This window comes from Electrona antarctica (genome assembly GCF_951216825.1).
Source record: "Electrona antarctica genome assembly, chromosome: 1".
In the NCBI taxonomy this organism is placed as follows: domain Eukaryota; kingdom Metazoa; phylum Chordata; class Actinopteri; order Myctophiformes; family Myctophidae; genus Electrona; species Electrona antarctica.
In genome coordinates this window covers 14,908,316-14,929,960 of record NC_136806.1, presented here as the reverse complement: position 1 = coordinate 14,929,960, position 21,645 = coordinate 14,908,316, and the positions used below count along the sequence as shown (strand labels likewise).

The window sequence follows — 21,645 nt, the reverse complement described above, 5'->3', positions numbered from 1 at the left end:
GTCACGCTGCAACGTGTTGTGAGTTTGTAGATCGGCTATTTTCAGCGTAAAAAGTGTAAAAATCAGGCATCACGATGCCATCAAGGCCCGCCAAAATGCATTGTCGTCGACATAATCAACTGTAGATTTAGCCAACTAAAATTGTATGATATTTAGATTTACATTTTTTCTTTTTTTTTAAAGTTTTAACCACTTCAACGTTATAGTGTCCCTACTTTGGGGACGAACAAAATAGCAGATCTACAAGCTCACAACAAGGTGTGTGTGTGCGTCTCTCACTTGGCTTTGAGCAGAGCAGCTCCAGCCTCGTCCACAGTGTGACTCCTATCGTTCAGTGCTGCTTCCAGATCCTTCCACTGAGCCGACTTCTGGTCAGGAGGGCTCTGAGGACAAAAGTCATCATCATCATTAATGGCAAGTCCAGCCACACGTCCCAACGTTCCAACTTCCAAGTACACTGTGTAAGATTCTAGGAGTTTAGCTATTGAATAGTCCATTGAATAAGGATGTGTTTTATGTCACTCTCAGCGTCGGTTCCGGGGACCACCAAGGGTCAAAATGAACCCTTATAGGCCTTAAGGCTGATTCTGCATCAGCAGAATGATGGAATGGAGCATAACTAGTCTCACGTAGCCAGACAACTATTCCACAATCTCCGAATGCTATATCTGCTATCTGGAACTACACATCCCGAAATCCGAGTAATCTGTTTTTCATTTCCATTCACAAAAGTATATTTTAAAATATCTTTAGACTTTCATTTTTATTCCCTTTTTTGCTAAGCAGCAAGCTACTGTATATATGCATAGATGATTTTGATTTATATTAGGATAAATTTGCACGACTGTAAAGACGAAACGGACTGTAAAGACGAAACGGACTGTAAAGACGAAACGGAAGTGGGGAGGAGGCTTCTCTTCTGCTTTTCCGTCGCAAGACTGTATGACGGAAGCATTTGAAAATTGCTAGAGACAACAGTCTGGCAACGCGAGACTAGAGCATCACAGACATGTTAAATGCCTTTTTTATTTAGGTTCTATATCATGGCAGACTAACGTTTTGAATGATGCCTGAGGCATCTTCATCTCTGAGTGTACAAAACAGAACCAAACAGCCCTTTAGGGGTGCGTTTGGTTCCATTCGTACCCTATTTTACAGTACAGATTGGGGTGAGGTTTGGTGTCCTTGAAATTCAAAAGGTTGAGAATCCTTTGGTGATGTTGTGTGACTTCTAACTGTGACAGAGTTCACAGGCATGTGGTTATTCCGAGTGAGGCAACATGGCATGAACACACACCGCTGACATGCCAAGCTATAAATAACATCACTGGCGCACACATCCCAAGCTAGCAGGGGCTGAAGACGTTAATAATATCACTAGCACACACATCCCAAGCTAGCAGGGGCTGAAGACGTTAATAATAGCACTAGCGCACACATCCCTAGCTAGCAGGGGCTGAAGACGTTAATAATATCACTAGCACACACATCCCAAGCTAGCAGGGGCTGAAGACGTTAATAATAGCACTAGCGCACACATCCCAAGCTAGCAGGGGCTGAAGACGTTAATAATATCACTAGCGCACACATCCCAAGCTAGCAGGGGCTGAAGACGTTAATAATATCACTAGCGCACACAGCCCAAGCTAGCAGGGGCTGAAGACGTTAATAATAGCACTAGCACACATCCCTAGCTAGCAGGGGATGAAGACGTTAATAATATCACTAGCGCACACAGCCCTAGTTAGCAGGGGCTGAAGACGTTAATAATATCACTAGCACACATCCCAAGCTAGCAGGGGCTGAAGACGTTAATATCACTAGCGCACACATCCCAAGCTAGCAGGGGCTGAAGACGTTAATACTATCACTAGCACACATCCCAAGCTAGCAGGGGCTGAAGACGTTAATAATATCACTAGCGCACACATCCCAAGCTAGCAGGGGCTGAAGACGTTAATAATATCACTAGCACACATCCCAAGCTAGCAGGGGCTGAAGACGTTAATAATATCACTAGCGCACACATCCCAAGCTAGCAGGGGCTGAAGACGTTAATAATATCACTAGCGCACACATCCCTAGCTAGCAGGGGCTGAAGACGTTAATAATATCACTAGCACACACATCCCAAGCTAGCAGGGGCTGAAGACGTTAATAATATCACTAGCGCACACATCCCTAGCTAGCAGGAGCTGAAGACGTTAATAATATCACTAGCACACATCCCAAGCTAGCAGGGGCTGAAGACGTTAATAATAGCACTAGCGCACACATCCCAAGCTAGCAGGGGCTGAAGACGTTAATAATATCACTAGCGCACACATCCCAAGCTAGCAGGAGCTGAAGACGTTAATAATATCACTAGTGCACACAGCCCTAGTTAGCAGGGGCTGAAGACGTTAATAATAGCACTAGCGCACACATCCCAAGCTAGCAGGGGCTGAAGACGTTAATAATATCACTAGCGCACACATCCCAAGCTAGCAGGGGCTGAAGACGTTAATAATAGCACTAGCGCACACATCCCAAGCTAGCAGGGGCTGAAGACGTTAATAATAGCACTAGCGCACACATCCCAAGCTAGCAGGGGCTGAAGACGTTAATAATAGCACTAGCACACACAGCCCTAGCTAGCAGGGGCTGAAGACGTCGAGCATCTAAAAAATAGTTACATCTTTCAGTTTGGATGTGTGCAACGTCTTATCCCATTTTGGGCGGGAACCCCTTTTGGTGTTAGCATTATGTTATGCTTTAGCTATTGAAAAATTTAAGAACGACTGACATAGAAACATAGCTTTTTCAGAAAACTGTCAGGATGTAGAAGACATTTTTAGAATCAAAATGGGTTATAATACCTCTGCTTCCATGGCCTCCTTCAGTTTGGATGTGTGCACGGCGATGGCCAGCAGGGCGGCCTCCTGAGCTCCGATGGCGTGCAGAGCAGCTTTGGCCGACGCGGCAAGTTTATCCTCAAGACTGGCAGACAGCGCTGGACACCACACACACACACACGCACACCATCAGTTTAACCCTATATACATTTGGAAATAGTCTATTTACAAGCTGTCGTATACTACTGACTCACCTGCCAGTGAGGAGCCCCACCGGGAGGACGACCTACTCCTCACCCCAGCTACATGAACAGTTTAGCTTGGTAGATCTGCTATTTTAGGCGAAGTGATGAGTTGTGTCCAAATAGCTCGGTTTGATAGAGGTCTTGCCTTTGGACCAAAAAGGTCATGGGTTCGATCCCGGGCACACTGCCAACTCAAAGTACGAGTTAGAGTAGCACGGTTCGGGTGCGGCAACTACTGGGAGCTGATGGTAGGTGTGCATGGCGCTCCACCTCAGCATTCCATCTCACATTGTAACAGGGACAGACTCCATCTCCCTGGGGGTCTAGCACATTGTAACAGGGACAGACTCCATCTCCCTGGGGGTCTAGCACATTGTAACAGGGACAGACTCCATCTCCCTGGGGGTCTAGCACATTGTAACAGGGACAGACTCCATCTCCCTGGGGGTCTAGCACATTGTAACAGGGACAGACTCCATCTCCCTGGGGGTCTCGCACATTGTAACAGGGACAGACTCCATCTCCCTGGGGGGTCTAGCACATTGTAACAGGGACAGACTCCATCTCCCTGGGGGGTCTAGCACATTGTAACGGGGACAGACTCCATCTCCCTGGGGGTCTAGCACATTGTAACAGGGACAGACTCCATCTCCCTGGGGGTCTTGCACATTGTAACAGGGACAGACTCCATCTCCCTGGGGGTCTAGCACATTGTAACAGGGACAGACTCCATCTCCCTGGGGGGTCTAGCACATTGTAACGGGGACAGACTCCATCTCCCTGGGGGTCTAGCACATTGTAACAGGGACAGACTCCATCTCCCTGGGGGTCTTGCACATTGTAACGGGGACAGACCCCATCTCCCTGGGGGTCTAGCACATTGTAACAGGGACAGACTCAATCTCCCTGGGGGTCTAGCACATTGTAACAGGGACAGACTCCATCTCCCCGGGGGGTCTAGCACATTGTAACAGGGACAGACTCCATCTCCCCGGGGGTCTAGCACATTGGTAACGGGGACAGACTCCCGCATTTTCGGCTGATAGGGACAATAGGCCCCTCCGACCAACATACCGGGACATACTTATGTTAGGGTTCAAGTGGTTAGAAGGTTAAAAGTCCTACTATTTGTCACATACATTGCTGTATGCAATGTATGTACTATTTGACCCATCTCTTGGAGCGGTATAACGCAGCCATGACACGCTCGGGAATCATTTGTCGTTGATCTAAGGATAAAAGCACCATGAAGCTGGAGGAGCGCCCCCTACCTGTCAGGCTGTCCTGCTCCGCCAGGTCCTGTTGAGCCAGTCTGGCCGACACCTCCTCCACGGGACGCTCCTTCAGAGGCTCCTCCCCCGCCGGTGGGGGCGGGGCTTCAAGGACCAGAGGCTCCGCTGGGGCCTCGTGGTGATGGCACTCTGTACGCACCTCTGGAACACACACACACACACACAGACACACACACACACACACACACACTTAACCGCTTGAAGCCCAGCAGCATGCCTATCTTAGGGGAGAATGTTCACCGACAATAGCCGATCTACAAGCTCACAACGAGAGATTTGGTGTAGACGGGAAAGAAAGTACGGATGTTGTAACTGAAGTCCGTTTCATTAAGACTAGAGGGTTTAACCTCTTTCAACCTGCCAGACCTGACGTACTGTACTTTGGGCATGTTGTGTGAAAATGTAAAAAGAAAAAAGAAATGTAGTTAAAATAGCTTATCTGTAAGTGGCTATTTTGACCATTTATTTTTTGTACTTAGTAATCACCACTCACATGTCTTGTAGATCGACTATTTTTGCTATTGTTGAAAGTATAAAATAGGGCTCGAGTTACGAATAAAACCAGGAATAAAGACAATTTATAAAGTAACTTTGCTGTCGGGCAGAAACCTTTTTTTTTTTTTTTCTTTTTTGTGGCTTTCGCCTTTTATTTTATTTTTATTAATTTTTTTATAGAGGGACAGACAGTAGGCAGGGCAGAAACCTTGTATCTCCATATTTTATGTACTTTCTCTGCGTTTGTGAATTAATGTCCTATTACGTCGTCATTCTACACTCACACAAAAGGAGCAAACATCGACACGCTCAATGCGTTTTGAGCTTGTAGATCTGCTATAAGCAACCATAATCAGGTTTCCACTCGACATCAATGATACAATTGATAAAATGGATACAAATAAGACAGTAGAGTGAATTAGTTTCAAGCAAACATACACAAAACAACAATAAGAAAGTGTGTTCATTAGTCTAAAGTTGCAATCCTTAAGTTGTATGTCCTACCCGTGCCAGTGCCATAATTTCTAACTGCTGAGTCAAAGTGCATTGAGCTTCATGTAATACCTCTTGACAACCAGTAGGTGTCCTACCTGACCATAGGATCCAAACATCTCAGTAGCAGACAACTCTTGTATCTATCAACAGACACACTTCTAGCACAGTGCTTCTCAAACATCAGGGCCCACTCGCGTTTGCGGCCCACCCATCTGAACTCTTATGGGTGGGCAGAGCATGTTTAATTTAAATTATCAATCAATAGAGGGTATGCGCGTGACACCATCATCATACCCGGAGGTTATGCGGCAACACTACAAGCCCATACATACATCCAAACAGAAAAGTACTGTCTGATTGCATTAAACAACGTTAAACTCACTTTGCTATTACAGAATTTGTTTTCATATAAATGTTATATTTTCAATTAAACTACTTGTGTTCTTCCAAATATGTTAACCCATTTAGACCTGAGGACGCATCTGTGTCATATTATAGCTTTAAACCCATTCTGGACGGGAACCCCTTTTGGTGTTTTAACTAAGCATTATGTTATACTTTAGCTATTGAAAAATAGCAGATCTACAAGCTCATAGCGCGCCACCGAGTGGCACGCTATGAACTTGTAGATCTGCTATTTTAGAAAAATCGTAAAAATGCGGCACAAATCTTTGAATATATATTCTTTTAGAGCGAACGTTTTTTTTATTTCGACGTCAGGCCTGAATATGTTAAGGCCCACAGTAACATTTTTACTCATGGCCCATGGTTGGGAAGCACAGTGCTGTAGCATTGTAGCCTGGTTTTATTTACAAAAAGAAAATCATTATAAAAAGGTTATGGAGTGCAGCTTTAGCAAGACGACAATACGGCAGTGAAGGAAGGGTCCACAGGCCAAAACCAACAACAATGTAGGCCTTTGGCAGACGCTCTTAATCCAGAGCGATTCACAGTAAGAAAGAACACAAAACACAAAACAACCATCAGTACAGTCAGCACACCAAGAGAACAAAGTGGAAGTTAGTCCCATATACTGTACATGCACTTGACAAACCATCCAAAGAATCTGACAGTCATTAGTCAGACAACACCGTCACCCTGTTTACAAATCACCTGTGGTGTCCGTGTGCGGTTAGGTTAGTGTTTAGGTCAGGTGTCGGACTAATGACTGTCGCAGTCTTGGTATGTCGGAAACACATGCCTGCACCCGTAACAACCACCACAACCAAACACACATGCACGTGACAAACCACCACATCCACAACCAAACACACATGCACGTGACAAACCACCACATCCACAACCAAACACACATGCACGTGACAAACCACCACAACCAAACACACATGCACGTGACAAACCAACACAACCAAACACACATGCATGATGAAGCCAGGTTTTAGTGGAATGAACAACATGCAGCAGACAGACATGCATGTCAGGTCAGGGGCGGGGCGGATCGGAGCGGGGCGGTCACCTGTAGGTGGCGTGGAGGTGATTTCGGTGTCGTGTGGTGCGGGTACACAAGGGACCTCGCTCATGCCAGAGATGACGTAAGACGCCTCGAGCGACGACTCTACAATTACAATGTACAATTTGTGCGACTTACACAGAGCGACGTACAATAATAAGGCAAGCTAAACACATAACATCAAATGCAGAGAGACAGACAGTGTAGTGTCTCAGTAAACTAGGATCACAGGTAAAACCAAGAACCTTAGCATCAGTCTTCTAAACAATATACTAACTTAACCTGTACATTGGAACTATAGGATATCGGGTAAACAATGAACATGAAGCACATATGTTATCTAAATTACAACATTGTGGTCAAGAAAAGAAAAACAAGCAAAGAAAACATTAGAACAAATTAAATGACCAAGGTTTTGTCTGCATAGTAGTCATATCTAGGTCATGTTCTAAGGGCTGAGGTGAGATCTGAAGAGACGGGACAGAGTCTTTCTGGAGGGCTCTGGAGGTGACACAGTTGACAGTTACGCCTTCCATAACGCCACCTTTTACTAAGACCCGAACCGTCACATTTAACCACATGTGTCGATTCTGGGCATGTCACAATTTAGGCATGTTAGCAGACGCTCTTATCCAGAGAGACTAACAAAGTGAAAAGTCAGGGTAATTGCTAAGGCTTTGACAGACACAGATGTTGAAAGTTGAAACATGTCAAGCTTTCTAAATAAACGATTTGTTTCTGTGTCTTCTAACATCAATATTTGACTTTGGTCAGAGCATCCAATATCAGAAGAACATTACTTTAAAAAACAGCTCAGATTCGGTTCGGTTGACAGTGTCTAAAATCAAAGCAAAATGCTGGTGACAGCGACAGTCTCACACTTTGACTTTGACTGTGTGCGTGTGTGTGTGTGTGTGTGTGTGTGTGTGTGTGTGTGTGTGTGTGTGTGTGTGTGTGTGTGTGTGTGTGTGTGTGCGCGCGCGCTTTACTCAAACCTGAAACCACTCAAGCCATCAATAATGTATCCTTACTATTGAATACAACACACTTCATGTAAATGCTGACTAGTACAGTACAGTACAGTACAGTACAGTACAGTACAGTACAGTACAGTACAGTGTTGGGCTCCAGAGGAACCAAAGGAGCCAGAATCGATTAGGTTTGGATTAGGCCTGTCACAATATTTACATAAACGCAATTATTTTGCATAATCGTCAAAAATCATTTCCATGTTGAAAAACACAAGTAAAAAAAAATCATAATTAATATTTTTCTTTGCATATTTCAGTTATTCGTCCCTTTGCAATTTTTTATTACGAAGCCAAAAACAGACAATTAAATCCGTCGTCACTCAATTATTTCTATGAAAATGTATCGACAACTTGCAGCTAGCAGTGCTAGCAGCTGGTATGTGGACTTCACGTGTGCTAGCAGCTGGTATGTGGACTTCACGTGTGCTAGCATTGGTTCTCAAACATTTTTTCGTTTTATTTCAAGGACCATCATAACTCTGACAATTATGGTGTACCCTGTAAGGGTCCATTTGGTTCCATTTGTACACTCTCAGAGTTACAGACCTGTAAGGGAGTCGTTAAGGGAACGGGAATCGTTAAGTCCTAAAGGATTCCAGCCCTATTAACACTTTGATTGCTACAAGATCTCGGCAGGCCTATTTGGATGTTGCTACCGTTTAACATTGCACAAAGGCCTTGTTCGGGGGCCCACAGCAAAATGTTCTCTTATAGCGAGAATCACACGCATACATCAAAAGAAAGCTGAACTTGTCCACTTCAATTTAAAAAATACATTTTGATTTTACCATGTTCCATTCTGGAGATATTGACCTTTTTGCAACACCTGCATTTGCCTGGAAGTGGTTATCTTGAACAGCGAGCAGAGTTATGGATGGTTTAAAGTCAGAGACATTGACAGGCAGATATAAAATTGAACCCAATAAATATCCTATACATCCTATACACCGAATGAAAGCCCTGAATGTGTACTTTTACGAGGAAAAGAGTAAACATTGATCCCATGTACAGTTAGACAGTAATTGGTTATTGAATGCAGCTTGTGCCCACCAGATAACTTCAGAGAAGACATGGACGTGAACTCCTCAATATTCACAAAATAAGGCCTATAGCAACATATAAATACTATATACCGTATGAAACAGAAGACTCTCTGCTTTCATAAGAAAAAAACTTCTACTGTAGTAATAATAAAAATCACACCCCTGTGAAGTGAGCGGTGCAACTGTTCTCTACAGTTGCGCGGTGCAATGGTAGAGAACAGTTGCACCGCTCACTTCACAGGGGTGTGATTTTTATTATTACAGTAGAAGTTTACAGACCAAACTGTAAATAAAAGGTTTACATGACTTTCTGTCTCAGTCCGTATATAGCGAGCTGTAGTGAATAAGTACAGAACAGTTGCAACGCTCACTTCACAGGGGTGTGATTTTTATTATTACAGTAGAAGTTTACAGACCAAACTGTAAATAAAAGGTTTACATGACTTTCTGCCTCAGTCCGTATATAGCGAGCTGTATTGAATAAGCAGAGAACAGAATATTGGACAGAGTTGCACCACTCACTTCACATGGGTGTGATTTTTATTATTACTACAGTAGAAGTTTTTGAGTGGTGTAAACCACTCCTACAACTGGCTTTTGTGTGCAGAAAAAAATGAGCATGGTTGCTATGTTCAAAATAATTTCTGACGTAATTAAATCACACCCGGGTGAACTGGATGACCGTAGCAACCATGCTCATTTTTTCTGCACAAAAAAAGCCAGTTGTGAAATCACATCCGGGTGTGATTTCATTACGTCAGACATTACGTCAGACCACAGCTGATCATGCTATATAAAACCTTACACCACTCAGTTCACACGGGTGTGATTTTTTTCTTATGAAAGCAGAGAGTCTTCTGTTTCATACGGTATATAGTATTTATATGTCGCTATAGGCCTTATTTTGTGAATATTGAGTTCGGGTCCATGTCTTCTCTGCAGTTATATCTGGTGGGCGCAATGTGCAATGTAACCAATTTATGAGAAACTGTACATGGGATCAATGTTTACTCTTTTCCTCGTAAAAGTACACATTCAGGGCTTTCATTCGTGTATAGGATGTATAGCATATTTATTGTGTTTATTGTTATATCTGCCTGTCAATGTCTGACTATAAACCTTCATAACTCTGCTTTTAGATGATGATGATGATTGCCTCATTGTCTTGATCGCAAAACATTGGGGGGGGGGGGGGGGGGGGGGGGGGTTCATGGGCACATTGGGCAGCAAAAGTCTTGATCCGTACGGCTATAAAAAGTCCCATTCCACCGTTCGGTTCAGAACTATAGTATAACGGTGAGACGCGTTGTCATCAGCTGATTTTGTTTTTCAAGCTAGTATAGGGAAACATGCCTGGGCATGCACGTTGGGGGCGATGGAGAAAAAAAAGCTTCGGATCACAACACCACGGTTTAGGACGCGGAAAAGTTCGTTATACATTACACCCGGGTCGATTACGTCCCCGATGCGTTCATTGCGGTCTTATCACTACAATTATAATGAATAAAAAAGCATTACAATCACACGTCCGAGTGATCTCCGATTATGACGGCTCTGCATGGCGATACGTGATCCACCAACGGTAGACTGTCTTTTGTCATGGCGGCCCCTCTCGATACTGTAGTTCGTTTGTTAGTTCGTAGTATTGTAGGCTCGGGGATCGTTTGGTCGCTACAGTATGAAGAAGGAAACATGCATCTGTCCATGTGTGTTGCAGACGTTATGCAATATGCAATGCAATGCCGATCGGATCCGGTGCATATGTGTTTAGGCAGCGTTCCGTTGATTATGTTTTTTTCCGAGAGCCATCTCGCAAGATCCTCCTTCTGGAGAAACAGGAGGGGAGGGGGGAATCGAGTACTATAGTGTTGGGTAAAAGCCAATAGTGGAGGAAAGCCTGGTGAGGCGAGGTTAGGTGAAATTTGATTCTTTTCACACACCGACTAGATCGGCATGGGCGCGTCCATTTTACAATGGCTTCTACACGTAAAGCGGCCCGACCTCCTGTTTTCAGGAGGGGAGGGTTTTTTGTTTTTTTTTCTGATCACGTGAGCGGGACTAAGCAGCAATGATAGGGTGATGGTTCTTCATTGTCCGGGTGGGTAAAAAGATGAATGAAAGTATGCTATAAAAAAGTGATTGAAACGTATTGATACGTGATTCGCACCCGACGTTTGATTAATTGATAACGTATTGATACGCGATTCGCGTCGGCTGTGTTAAGCAGACATTGTTGGAAGCACAGCCACGTCTGCAGCTGATAAGACAGAGCGAGCTGCTTTCTTTCCATACATACACCACAGAAGAATGGAGGTTCTGGAACGGGTCTTATCAGCCTTGGGAATGTTTGCACTGCAGACATACATGCACTGTGTCTGACCACACCTAGAATAATAACCGACGCCATTAGAGTCAGTGCTCTGGAGCCAGTGCCAACAGAATGCACGAAAAGGGCCGCGAAGGAAGACCCTGTGATTTGCCCCATGAAGCGGAAGTCGTCATCGACCATTTTCGAGTCGGGGCGCTAATCTAAGCGATAAAAACGCTAATATTCTAACCGGGAGGTCGCGATAATATTTTATTGAGCTCCTAACATCGTCCAGACGTTTTCAGATGGGGATTTCTGGGGGGGGAATTTTTTTTTTTTATAATTTTGGGTGTCCTTGGTACGAAAAAGAAAATCGAGAACCACTGATTTAGAAGCCATTTGTAGAATCGGCCTCAGGTCTTAATGGGTTAAACAGTTTTCCGCCCTGCTTCAAGACTATTATGTCTGATTGAACATTGAACATCATACATGTACCAGCGTGAGCTGTGATTAGTCTCCTTTTCAGTGAACAGAACAGACAACCCTGGGAGAGACGGTTTTCCCCCTTGTAGAATACAGAACACCCACTCTACGCTTTCAGCAAAATTTTCCGAATAAGTTGACTAAGAGAAATAGTCACATATTTAATACTTCCTAGTATCCTTTTGGTGTTAGCATTATGTTATGCTTTAGCTATTGAAAAATAGCAGATCTACAAGCTCATAGCTCATCTACGAGCTTGTAGATCTGCTATTTTTGAAAAATCGAAGAACGACTGACATAGAAACATAGCTTTTTCAGAAAACTGTCAGGATGTAGAAGACATTTTTAGAATCTGATCTCAGGTCAAAATGGGTTAATAGCCCCTAAACGTAAGAGCACATTCCAGGCCAGCATTTCCCAACCAATAATCAGCAGCCAACATACTGTAGGATTGGATGGTGTTTTGAAAAGGTCACGGGTGAAGAATAAGCTTTAGAGAGGAGCGTTGTCTGATGGACTGGTCCCTTGACTCCTTCAGGACGGTCAACTTTAATCGTTTTTTTTGTTTAAGTAGGAAAAGGAAATAGGATGTTCACTCTAGTCGTGACCCTCACAAATTGCCCCTCGAACCAATAATGGATCCCGACCCACTGTTTGGTAAACACTGTTCTACACTAATACGGCACCATTCTAAAGTGGTGAAGTCTACACCATATATAGACGCTACAGTCAAAACTAAAAGCTACACTACAGTCTTACCCTCTGTGACCTCTGGTGCTGCTGCAGGGGAAATCAACATTAAAAACACAGATTTGAATGAACCCTAACCCTGGCTACACACTACTGTAACCATTCTAAAGTGGTGTCATTCTTGGTGTGCAAAAGGAAGCTCTGAAAACTAGTGTAAATACAATTAGTCAAAGCATTATGTACTGTAGCTTGCTGCTGCTTAGCGGAAAATGAGAATTCAAAAAACATGTTTTCGTGACAAACAGATGACACAGCTTCCTTTCTCGACTTTCAGGGAGGTGTACTGTAGTTCCAGACTAACATCGTAACATTCAGAGATTGTGCAATAGTCGTTCTGGCTACGAGAGACTATAGTCTACAGTAAAACTAAAAGCTACACTGACTACAGTCTTACCCTCAGTGGCCTCTGGGGCTGCTGCAGGGGAAATCAACACAGTGAACATTAAAAAGGAATTAAAGATGGAACAAAGACAATAACAGGTAAGCCGGATTTACACTCATTTGTGAGCAGGTGTCGGGCACTGAAAGTAGCCGGTCTTCCAAGCTTGCGATTTGATGCGTTGAGAGCATGTAGATCAGCTCTTTGATGCGTTGAGAGCATGTAGATCAGCTCTTTGATGCGTTGAGAGCATGTAGATCAGCTCTTTGATGCGTTGAGAGCATGTAGATCAGCTCTTTGATGCGTTGAGAGCATGTAGATCAGCTCTTTGCGATGCACAACACCTGCACACAACAGTATAACTCCTAATATGTTACAGTACGACTGAAGAACCAGTCAGATTGAAAAAGGAGAGTGATGGTTTTCCTGGAGTTTAGCGGCTATAGCTAAGTGACTCGACTAGGAGTTTAGCGGCTATAGCTAAGTGACTAGACTAGGAGGATAGTTTAGCGGCTATAGCTAAGTGACTAGACTAGGAGTTTAGCGGCTATAGCTAAGTGACTAGACTAGGAGGATAGTTTAGCGGCTATAGCTAAGTGACTAGACTAGGAGTTTAGCGGCTATAGCTAAGTGACTAGACTAGGAGTTTAGCGGCTATAGCTAAGTGACTAGACTAGGAGTTTAGCGGCTATAGCTAAGTGACTAGACTAGGAGTTTAGCGGCTATAGCTAAGTGACTAGACTAGGAGTTTAGCGGCTATAGCTAAGTGACTAGACTAGTTTAGCGGCTATAGCTAAGTGACTAGACTAGGAGTTTAGCGGCTATAGCTAAGTGACTAGACTAGGCGGAAGATCATTTAGGATTCTGTCCCCGTCGGTGCAGGGTTCTTTGCAACGCTCAGCATGGTGACTCGCTTGCTTTAGCGCGCACGGCGATGCCTCTTGTGGCTCAGATCCCCTTCAGTTGGCACGCCTACGTCGGTGTCCCAACTCACTCCTGCACCCCACTCGTCCTAGGGAAACACTGCAACTGGTACGCAGTCCCGTTGCAATAATATTTTTCCCAACCCATGAATTAAATAAATCGCATCAACATCTAATAACATTATTTATTTTATTCGGAATGACGTTTGAATCCATTTTCGTACCACTTAGAAGGGAGGCAGCGTTCCTTCTAGCGCAGAGGTTCCCAACCACTGGTACGTGTACCTGTGCTGGTACGCGAGAAGGGAAGTTTTCCGTGCGTCACCAGGATCAATGGTATGGTGAATGACGATGATATAACATTATGTTGTGATATAATATAGCAACTGTCTTCCGTGTTTTGGTACGATGATGCGTGACCGTCACTCACCGCAACCTGCCTCCCATCGGGGGGGACGGGGGGCCCCAGCCATGCCGCTTCTGCGAACATTTTATGAACTGTCAGCCGGTCCGTGGTAATAGAAAGGTTGGGAACACAAACAAAAATTAGCAGCTACGCTTCAATCTAGCGTAGCTGCTAATTTTGTTTGTCGTCGTCGTCAGGTGTGAGGAGAGTGCTCCGTTTGTACAGTCAACGGAGCCTCAATCAAAGCCTCCCGCTTGCTCCACCTCGCGGCATAAAACGAGTGCATATTATACACTAACACTAGTGACGATAACAGTTTAGTAAATCCCCTCCTCTCCCCGCTCTCTCTCTCTCTCTCTTACGTTCTAGGGTCTGTGTTGTCTCGGGGGCGGGGCTCTCCACTGTCTTCTTCTTCTTCTTCTCTGCTTTGGACTCTTCAAACATCAGAGAGGGCGGCTGGAACAGCTCCAACTTGGAAACAACAACAACAACGTCGTCCAGTTTAACCACTTTAACCATGTAGATAAGCAGGCATAGTGTCTCCTGTAAGCCATTCAATTTAAGACCTGAGGCCGATTCTACAAATGCCTTCTAAATCACTAGTTCTTACACTGTAATTTAAGTAAAATGACAAAAATGCTAAATGCACCATGCTTTCCTCAATTTAATTGGGTAAATGTGCTTTTTTGTGTATAATAATCAGAATAGAATAGAAAAGACCTATCCTCAAACACTACAGCAACAGAAGTGAAGTTCATATGCAATAGGGTCTTGACTTGTGATTAAATACCTGCACACCAACGACAGAGAGAAGCACAAAAAATGGAGTTGGGACAACAGATGTTCAGGTCAGGAGGAGAACTACACCTCTACCCCGCCCTAAGCCCAAATCACAGGCGCTACCTAAACCCTGCCCAAACCACCCAGCAGCCTTATGGGCCTTGCAAACGGGGAGCGATAAAACGCGCCTATAGTTCATTTTCAAGCGCGGTCCCGTGAATTTGTTGTGCGCGTGCTCATTACGTGCACACGCCTGCGACTCACCAGGCCTGGATTCTGTTTAGCTTTTTTTAACGCTTGCGTTGTTGCGCCCCTCTTCAACAGACCTGGAGGAGACCTGTGTTGATCCAGACCCTCTTCAACAGACCTGGAGGAGACCTGTGTTGATCCAGACCCTCTTCAACAGACCTGGAGGAGACCTGTGTTGATCCAGGCAACAACGCCTGCGTTCCTCGCTTCACGTTTGCAAGGCCCTTTATGCTTCGCATTATTCACCCGTCTCTCTCTCCTACTCTCTCTCCCCCTTTCCCACTTCTCCGGTTCCTACTGGGGGAGTCTCGGTCCAGTCCACGAACCCGTACCAATGGTGCAAACAACTAGCCTGGGTTCCAGCCTGATTCGCTGCGTTCCGCTACTCAGTCTGGAAAGGGTCCTATCTCCAAGGTAGGCGGTAGGCTTCTGATTGGTCTGTGACTGTGGTGCGGGTTGGGGGGAAAAGAACACCAGTTTGACGTCATATTAATGCGCACTGCGCAGCTACTGCTGTTGTCCTGCAACATCCCAGTATCATTCACTAAACTCACCCCACACAGCCGGCAGTTTTTTTGAACAGCAACAATGTGGCTACATAACAGTTGACCTTAGGAAATAGGAGTCTGCTGCCTGCTGGCCGGACTATGAGCAGAGAGTGACAAAACAAATCCACGGAACGCAGCGAACTCAGGCAAGCAAAACAACCACCTCGCCAAACACTCCTGGCTCAGCAACCCTCGCGGAACCTACACCCCTTCTTCCCCTCGTCCTTTCCTTTCATTCAATAAACATCTTTAACCTTTCTCAAAGGTGGGGTTCTTGACCCGTGAAATATCAATGCTATGCTAAGCTGTCGTAATAGTGCAAAGTGCTAGCCTGGCTAATAAGCCAGACTCAAATCACACTGTCGTGTGGTATTTGAGTCTGGAGATGCTGTGTATGGATCTTGTTTCCCGGGGGGCGGGTTCAAACATTTTCTCTTTGACGCAATTGGTCACTGTCAGTCAAAGGTCTCAAGCATTGAACATCACTGTACCAAAGCCCGCCCATATTGCATACCGTGTCCCGATTGGCCACACCAGTTCTCTGGTGTAGGAAATGGGCGTACAATTGAGCCTCTCCAGACCGTAATCCGCCGGCAGGCAATTTTTTTTTTGCCAACCGCTGATTCGGTCTGGCTTATTAGCCAGGCTAGCAAAGTGCTGCATCATATTCATCGTCACACTGACCTGTTTTTTGACGGGTACGACGGTAGCTGGAATGGGCCCCAGCGCCATGCCAAACAGGCTGGCAGAGTACGGCACATTCTGCTCCACCGACGTACGAAACTTGGGGTCCCAGTTGGCGTAGAGCACCGTCCCGCCGACTCCACCGCCCAGCGTGACCACGGTCGCCGCTGCTATCTTACCGGCTGAACCCCTGGAGGAGAGGAGAGGAGAGGAGAGGAGATTCAGGTTAGACACAGGGAAGAGAGGAGAGGAGAGGAGAGGAGAGGAGAGGAGAGGAGAGGAGAGGAGAGGAGAGGAGAGGAGAGGAGATTCAGGTGTTAAAAGTGGTAAATAACTGGTTTCTTTCTAAACTAGCCTGGAAAAAACATCCATCAGGAGACCACAAGGAGAGGTAAACATCCATCAGGAGACCACAAGGAGAGGTAAACATCCATCAGGAGACCACAAGGAGAGGTAAAAACATGCATCAGGAGACCACAAGGAGAGGTAAAAACATCCATCAGGAGACCACAAGGAGAGGTAAACATCCATCAGGAGACCACAAGGAGAGGTAAAAACATCCATCAGGAGACCACAAGGAGAGGTAAAAACATCCATCAGGAGACCACAAGGAGAGGTAAAAACATCCATCAGGAGACCACAAGGAGAGGTAAAAACATCCATCAGGAGACCACAAGGAGAGGTAAACGCAAATTCCCATCGAAAGGAATTTCATCATTATACAGTATGTTATATTTTATTAACACATTTTGTGCCCAAGACGTCCACAGACATCCTGGGAATTACCGCTATGTGGTGCCCAGGACGTCTGTGGACGTCTTAGAGAAAGAAAAAAAAACACTTTGTGATTTTTATAAAAAATAAATAAAATGTCAAAAATAACATTGGGCACCCTGGGTCACTATTTTGAAAATGTTGAAAGGGCACACAAAGCGTTAACACTCTACCATACAGAATCCGATTGGAAAAAATTACATTTTTAATTACATCTCTTTGGGAGGCAGAAAAGCATTACATGGCAAGGAAAAGTACAGTAGGCCAGTGAGTGATGGCCAGTGCACAGTAGAGCCGACTTCAGTTTGCAGATAGAATGACACAGCAAAGAAGGGAACAGGAAATGTTATGAATTATTGACCCTTAATGGTTTTTCCACTGAACTCGACTGACGAGACCAGCAGGACCAAGTGATGGTCTGTTTATCTCTGGTGGAAACAGGATGGCATTTGATTTAATTCACTCAGTGTCTGTCAGGCATGACATAACATGACGGGAACCCCTTTTGGTGTTAGCATTATGTTATGCTTTAGCTATTGAAAAATAGCAGATCTACAAGCTCATAGCGCGCCACCGAGTGGCACGCTACGAGCTTGTAGGTCTGCTATTTTTGAAAAATCGAAGAACCACTGACATAGAAACATAGCCTTTTCAGAAAACTGTCAGGATGTAGAAGACATTTTTAGAATCTGATCTCAGGTCAAAATGGGTTAACCCATTTAGATATCTGTGTCACCTTTTAACCACTTTAACCATTATTTTTTAACTTTAGCTGTTGAAAAATAGCAGATCTACAAGCTCATATGAGCTTGTAGATCTGCTATTTTAAAATCGTAAAAGAATGTGTGCAAATCTTGTAATGTATATTCTTTCACAGCGTTTTTAACTCCAATATTTGCTTCTGTGGGGTCCCCTGGAACAACATATTTAATTTTCAGATGGGGGTCGCGGCCAAATACATGAAATAGTTTGAGAACCACTGATTTAGAATCATAGGATTTTAAGAAAACTGTCATGATTTAGAAGACATTTGTAGAATCTGGTCTCAGGTCTCAAGGAGTAGTTTGCCCAAAACATGACATCTTCCATCAATTACTCACCACATGAAGCCTTGAAAATGAAATCATGGAGCCATTTTATTTTTTTGTCGCATTCTTGAACCAATAATTCAGGAATGCGACACAGACACACAATTGTGTCAATTACTTGGGGCTCATTTGGCAATAACCTCACAGAACACATTGGAATTTGCTGATCTAGCTTTAATTGCCTGACGTTCCCAAATGTCCATGATCCAGAAAAATCATAACATAAACAAACGCATGTTTCACTTGTTTTCCAAGAGGGTTTTAAAGAGGGTTATTGTGTGTGTGTGACTGTGTGTGTGTCTTTTTGCTATGCCAGTCTAGCAGGCTACTAATTAATCATTAGTATCTTGTGTACACTCAATTGATCATGTCACACCAACAATTACCATCTTATAATCAAACGCAATTAAATCGTTAATCGCAATAATTTGAGGGACAAACTAATGGTACAGTAAAATGCCATAATGATGACTGACAGCCCTGTGTGCGTGCATGGCATGCGTGTGGTAGTTGGTAGAGGCCGACGGTACAGAGGGACCTTACCCCGACTCCCCTGCCGTGTATCGTCGACACTGCTGCAGAGGATGAGAGGGTCCTTTACCACACAGGCACTTCTGCAGGGAGACGAGAGAGAGACATAGACACACAGAGACAAGATAGAGAGAGAGAGCGAGAGAGAGCGAGAGAGAGCGAGACAAGAGAGGGAGAGACACGGAGACAAGAGAGGGAGAGACACGGAGACAAGAGAGGGAGAGACACGGAGACAAGAGACAGAGAGAGAACAAGAGACGAGGACAAGGTCAGAGCGAGAGACATGTAGAGAGAGGGGGAACAAGAGAAAGCAATGAGAGTGTTGATGACAATAAAGCATGCATGCAGATCCACCCGCCATGTGTGAACCAGTCTTTTCCAACCCGGGTTGATCCGGGCTCCCCTTGGGGAGGAGGGGATCATATCTGAAACCCTTTACTTGTACTTTTTGACAATAAAGCCGATTATGATTCAAGCCTCGTCTGTTTGTTTGGAGGAAGTCAAACATTTTCAAGCAAGTCTTGCATGTTGCATGTACATGTCTTGCATGTTTGGGTCATTATATAATCAAAAAAATTGAGAAAATCCAATCTCCAATCTTGCGATGCAACGTGCGTTGTGGCTGGTGCTTTGCCTCATGTGTGAATATGTCACAATGTGAATATAATGTCGCTGTTAAGACCACGTTTAATATACGATGATTTAATGAAATATTAAATAGCTTACGGTATTATATAAGCCTCTCCGGGGCGACCTTTACATAAATGGATACAATCTACAAATTGTGAGGAAAAGACAGCACTAGTCTGTACAATATGCCACTTGAAAACTGTATGATTGTGACTACTGCCAATCACATATCATTAATGCAGTGTTCCTTGAGGTGGGGGATCCCCAAGGGTCCTTCGGGGGTTTCCTTCCAGGGGGTCCCCAGCAACATAACACATAATTAGGAACTAAACAGACTCAGGGATGGGACCCTTTGGGGCGGTAACTCTGACAGTGTACAAATGGACCCTTGGGGTCCATTTGGTTCCATTTGTACACTGTCAGAGACTGAGTTAAGGGGGTCCGTGGTCTTGTATTATACAGAGCTGAGGGTCCATGGAATAAAAAACGTTTGAGGAAACCACTGCATCGAAGTACAGCAACGCATCAAGCATAACACTCAAATGTACACAATGTTCAATTCCACAGTATGTGCACACAAGGCATGTAGCCTGTCCTATCCACACTGATGCATGGGGCAATGACATGTAGCCTACAACATGTGGCATGTTGTTCCCCTGACTGCTAACACGAGTATTAACACCACTCAAACACAAGTCCACATAGACGTGGTACATTCTGAATCACAGTGGCTGGCAAGGTCAGGTCACACGCTCTTTATTACCCATAATCATAACTCCTTTCTCTCTAGTGTCTTCTATAGAACCCAGGCTGTGTACGCTCCAGCCACTTGAGAACCAACCCAGCCACTGACTGTCTGATCTCTCTCGTCTCGTCTTGTCAGGTATAAGACTGTCAGCAGTTATTAAAGTTTGTCTTTTACTGTCTTTGGACACCACCGGCAATGACCAAGACACTCAGACCCGCCTATAGCTCTCCACACACAGCGTTGATTTGCTTTTACACATGTCAATCTATAACTCTTTGCCTTTTGATTGGTGAACGGGCCAGGCCAGTCCGATGGGAACAACGCCTGTTTTCCACAAGCACGTGTGTGTGGTGGGTTTTCTTTGCACCCTCCTCCCTCCTCCATATCTGTGTGTATTTTAGCCAAATAGTGGCTATAGCTAACAATGTCATTCTCCTCTTTAAATGCACACCAAAGTGTCCAGGTGTGAGGCATCACGTTAACACAACCAAGCGCTCATAAGATGCAGTTTAGCTGCTGCTTAAGTTTAAAGCAAACCCCCCCCCCCCGAGGCCCTTGTTGTGCAAGCCTGTGCTGCTGTGGGTCATTGAATGACAACTAGCCTGTTAGCATGCTAACAGGCTAGCAGAGCAGTGCAGCCACTGAGGCGAACAGGGGTATAAAAAAAAGAAGACAACTAGCCTGTTAGCATGCTAACAGGCTAGCTAGCCGACCAGTGCAGCTATATAACCGACCCCCAGTGTGGCCAATCGGGTGCTGCGAATACATAACAATGATAAATGACAGCCACAGTTAGCATCATGCTAACGGGGCTACTGCTGGTCGCCTGATAGACAGCCTGCTCTGTTAGCGCTACACGGTCTGCTGCTTATATTAGACTGGTCTGTTAGCATGCTAACCATTATAGAAGCCATGTCGGTTAGCTTACCCGTGCTGCAGAGTTCGCCCCTTTCAGACACACACGCAGCATCGTTGCTTTGGTGTTTTTTTTAGAGGATTATTGTTGTTTTATTGATTCGATGCGGATTGGGATCAGTAAATCATTCTAAAAGCTAATGTCACCTCTTATTCAGAGTCTCTCTCTCACACACACACACCAACACACACACTGATAACACCAATGACAGCCACCGGAGAGGAGGTGTGTACGCACGCGCAGCCACACACGCACACACACACACCCCTCCCTATGACAAAAGGTCAAATAATAAACCATACAGTGGTTCAATAATCCCCACTGGACGGATTAATTGACTGAAGTATTTATTAACAGTTTTGCATAATGGGTACATTACATTTCACATGAAAGCACAACTCAATACAAAGACTGTTACTGTGGACACACTGATAAAGCATTATCCTTGTTTACAACAGCGTCCACAATTTTCAAGAACCCCACCACTTTGGCCCCTTTTCCACCGAAATTACTTTGGTTCTAGAACTGGTTCCGTTACTTTT

The 21,645-nt window shown here is 44.6% G+C and overlaps 1 protein-coding gene across 2 annotated transcripts in view; it reads right to left on the bottom strand.

The window, feature by feature from the left end:
* The window catches only part of immt (inner membrane protein, mitochondrial (mitofilin)), a 28,787-nt gene extending 7,445 nt beyond the window's left edge, over positions 1–21,342 (bottom strand). The window contains exons 1-8 of one of the 2 annotated variants that reach the window (XM_079503236.1): positions 21,116–21,342; positions 18,822–18,892; positions 16,417–16,606; positions 14,518–14,626; positions 6,839–6,937; positions 4,351–4,512; positions 2,859–2,992; positions 280–383 (exon numbers count right to left, since the gene is read on the bottom strand). In XM_079503236.1, the coding sequence (XP_079359362.1) occupies positions 280–383; positions 2,859–2,992; positions 4,351–4,512; positions 6,839–6,937; positions 14,518–14,626; positions 16,417–16,606; positions 18,822–18,892; positions 21,116–21,157 (911 nt within the window). In that variant the 5' untranslated portion in view covers positions 21,158–21,342. The remainder of the gene's footprint in view (positions 1–279; positions 384–2,858; positions 2,993–4,350; positions 4,513–6,838; positions 6,938–14,517; positions 14,627–16,416; positions 16,607–18,821; positions 18,893–21,115) is intronic. The other variant, XM_079503235.1, reaches the window with a different exon arrangement.
* Between the last annotated feature and the right edge of the window lie 303 nt (positions 21,343–21,645).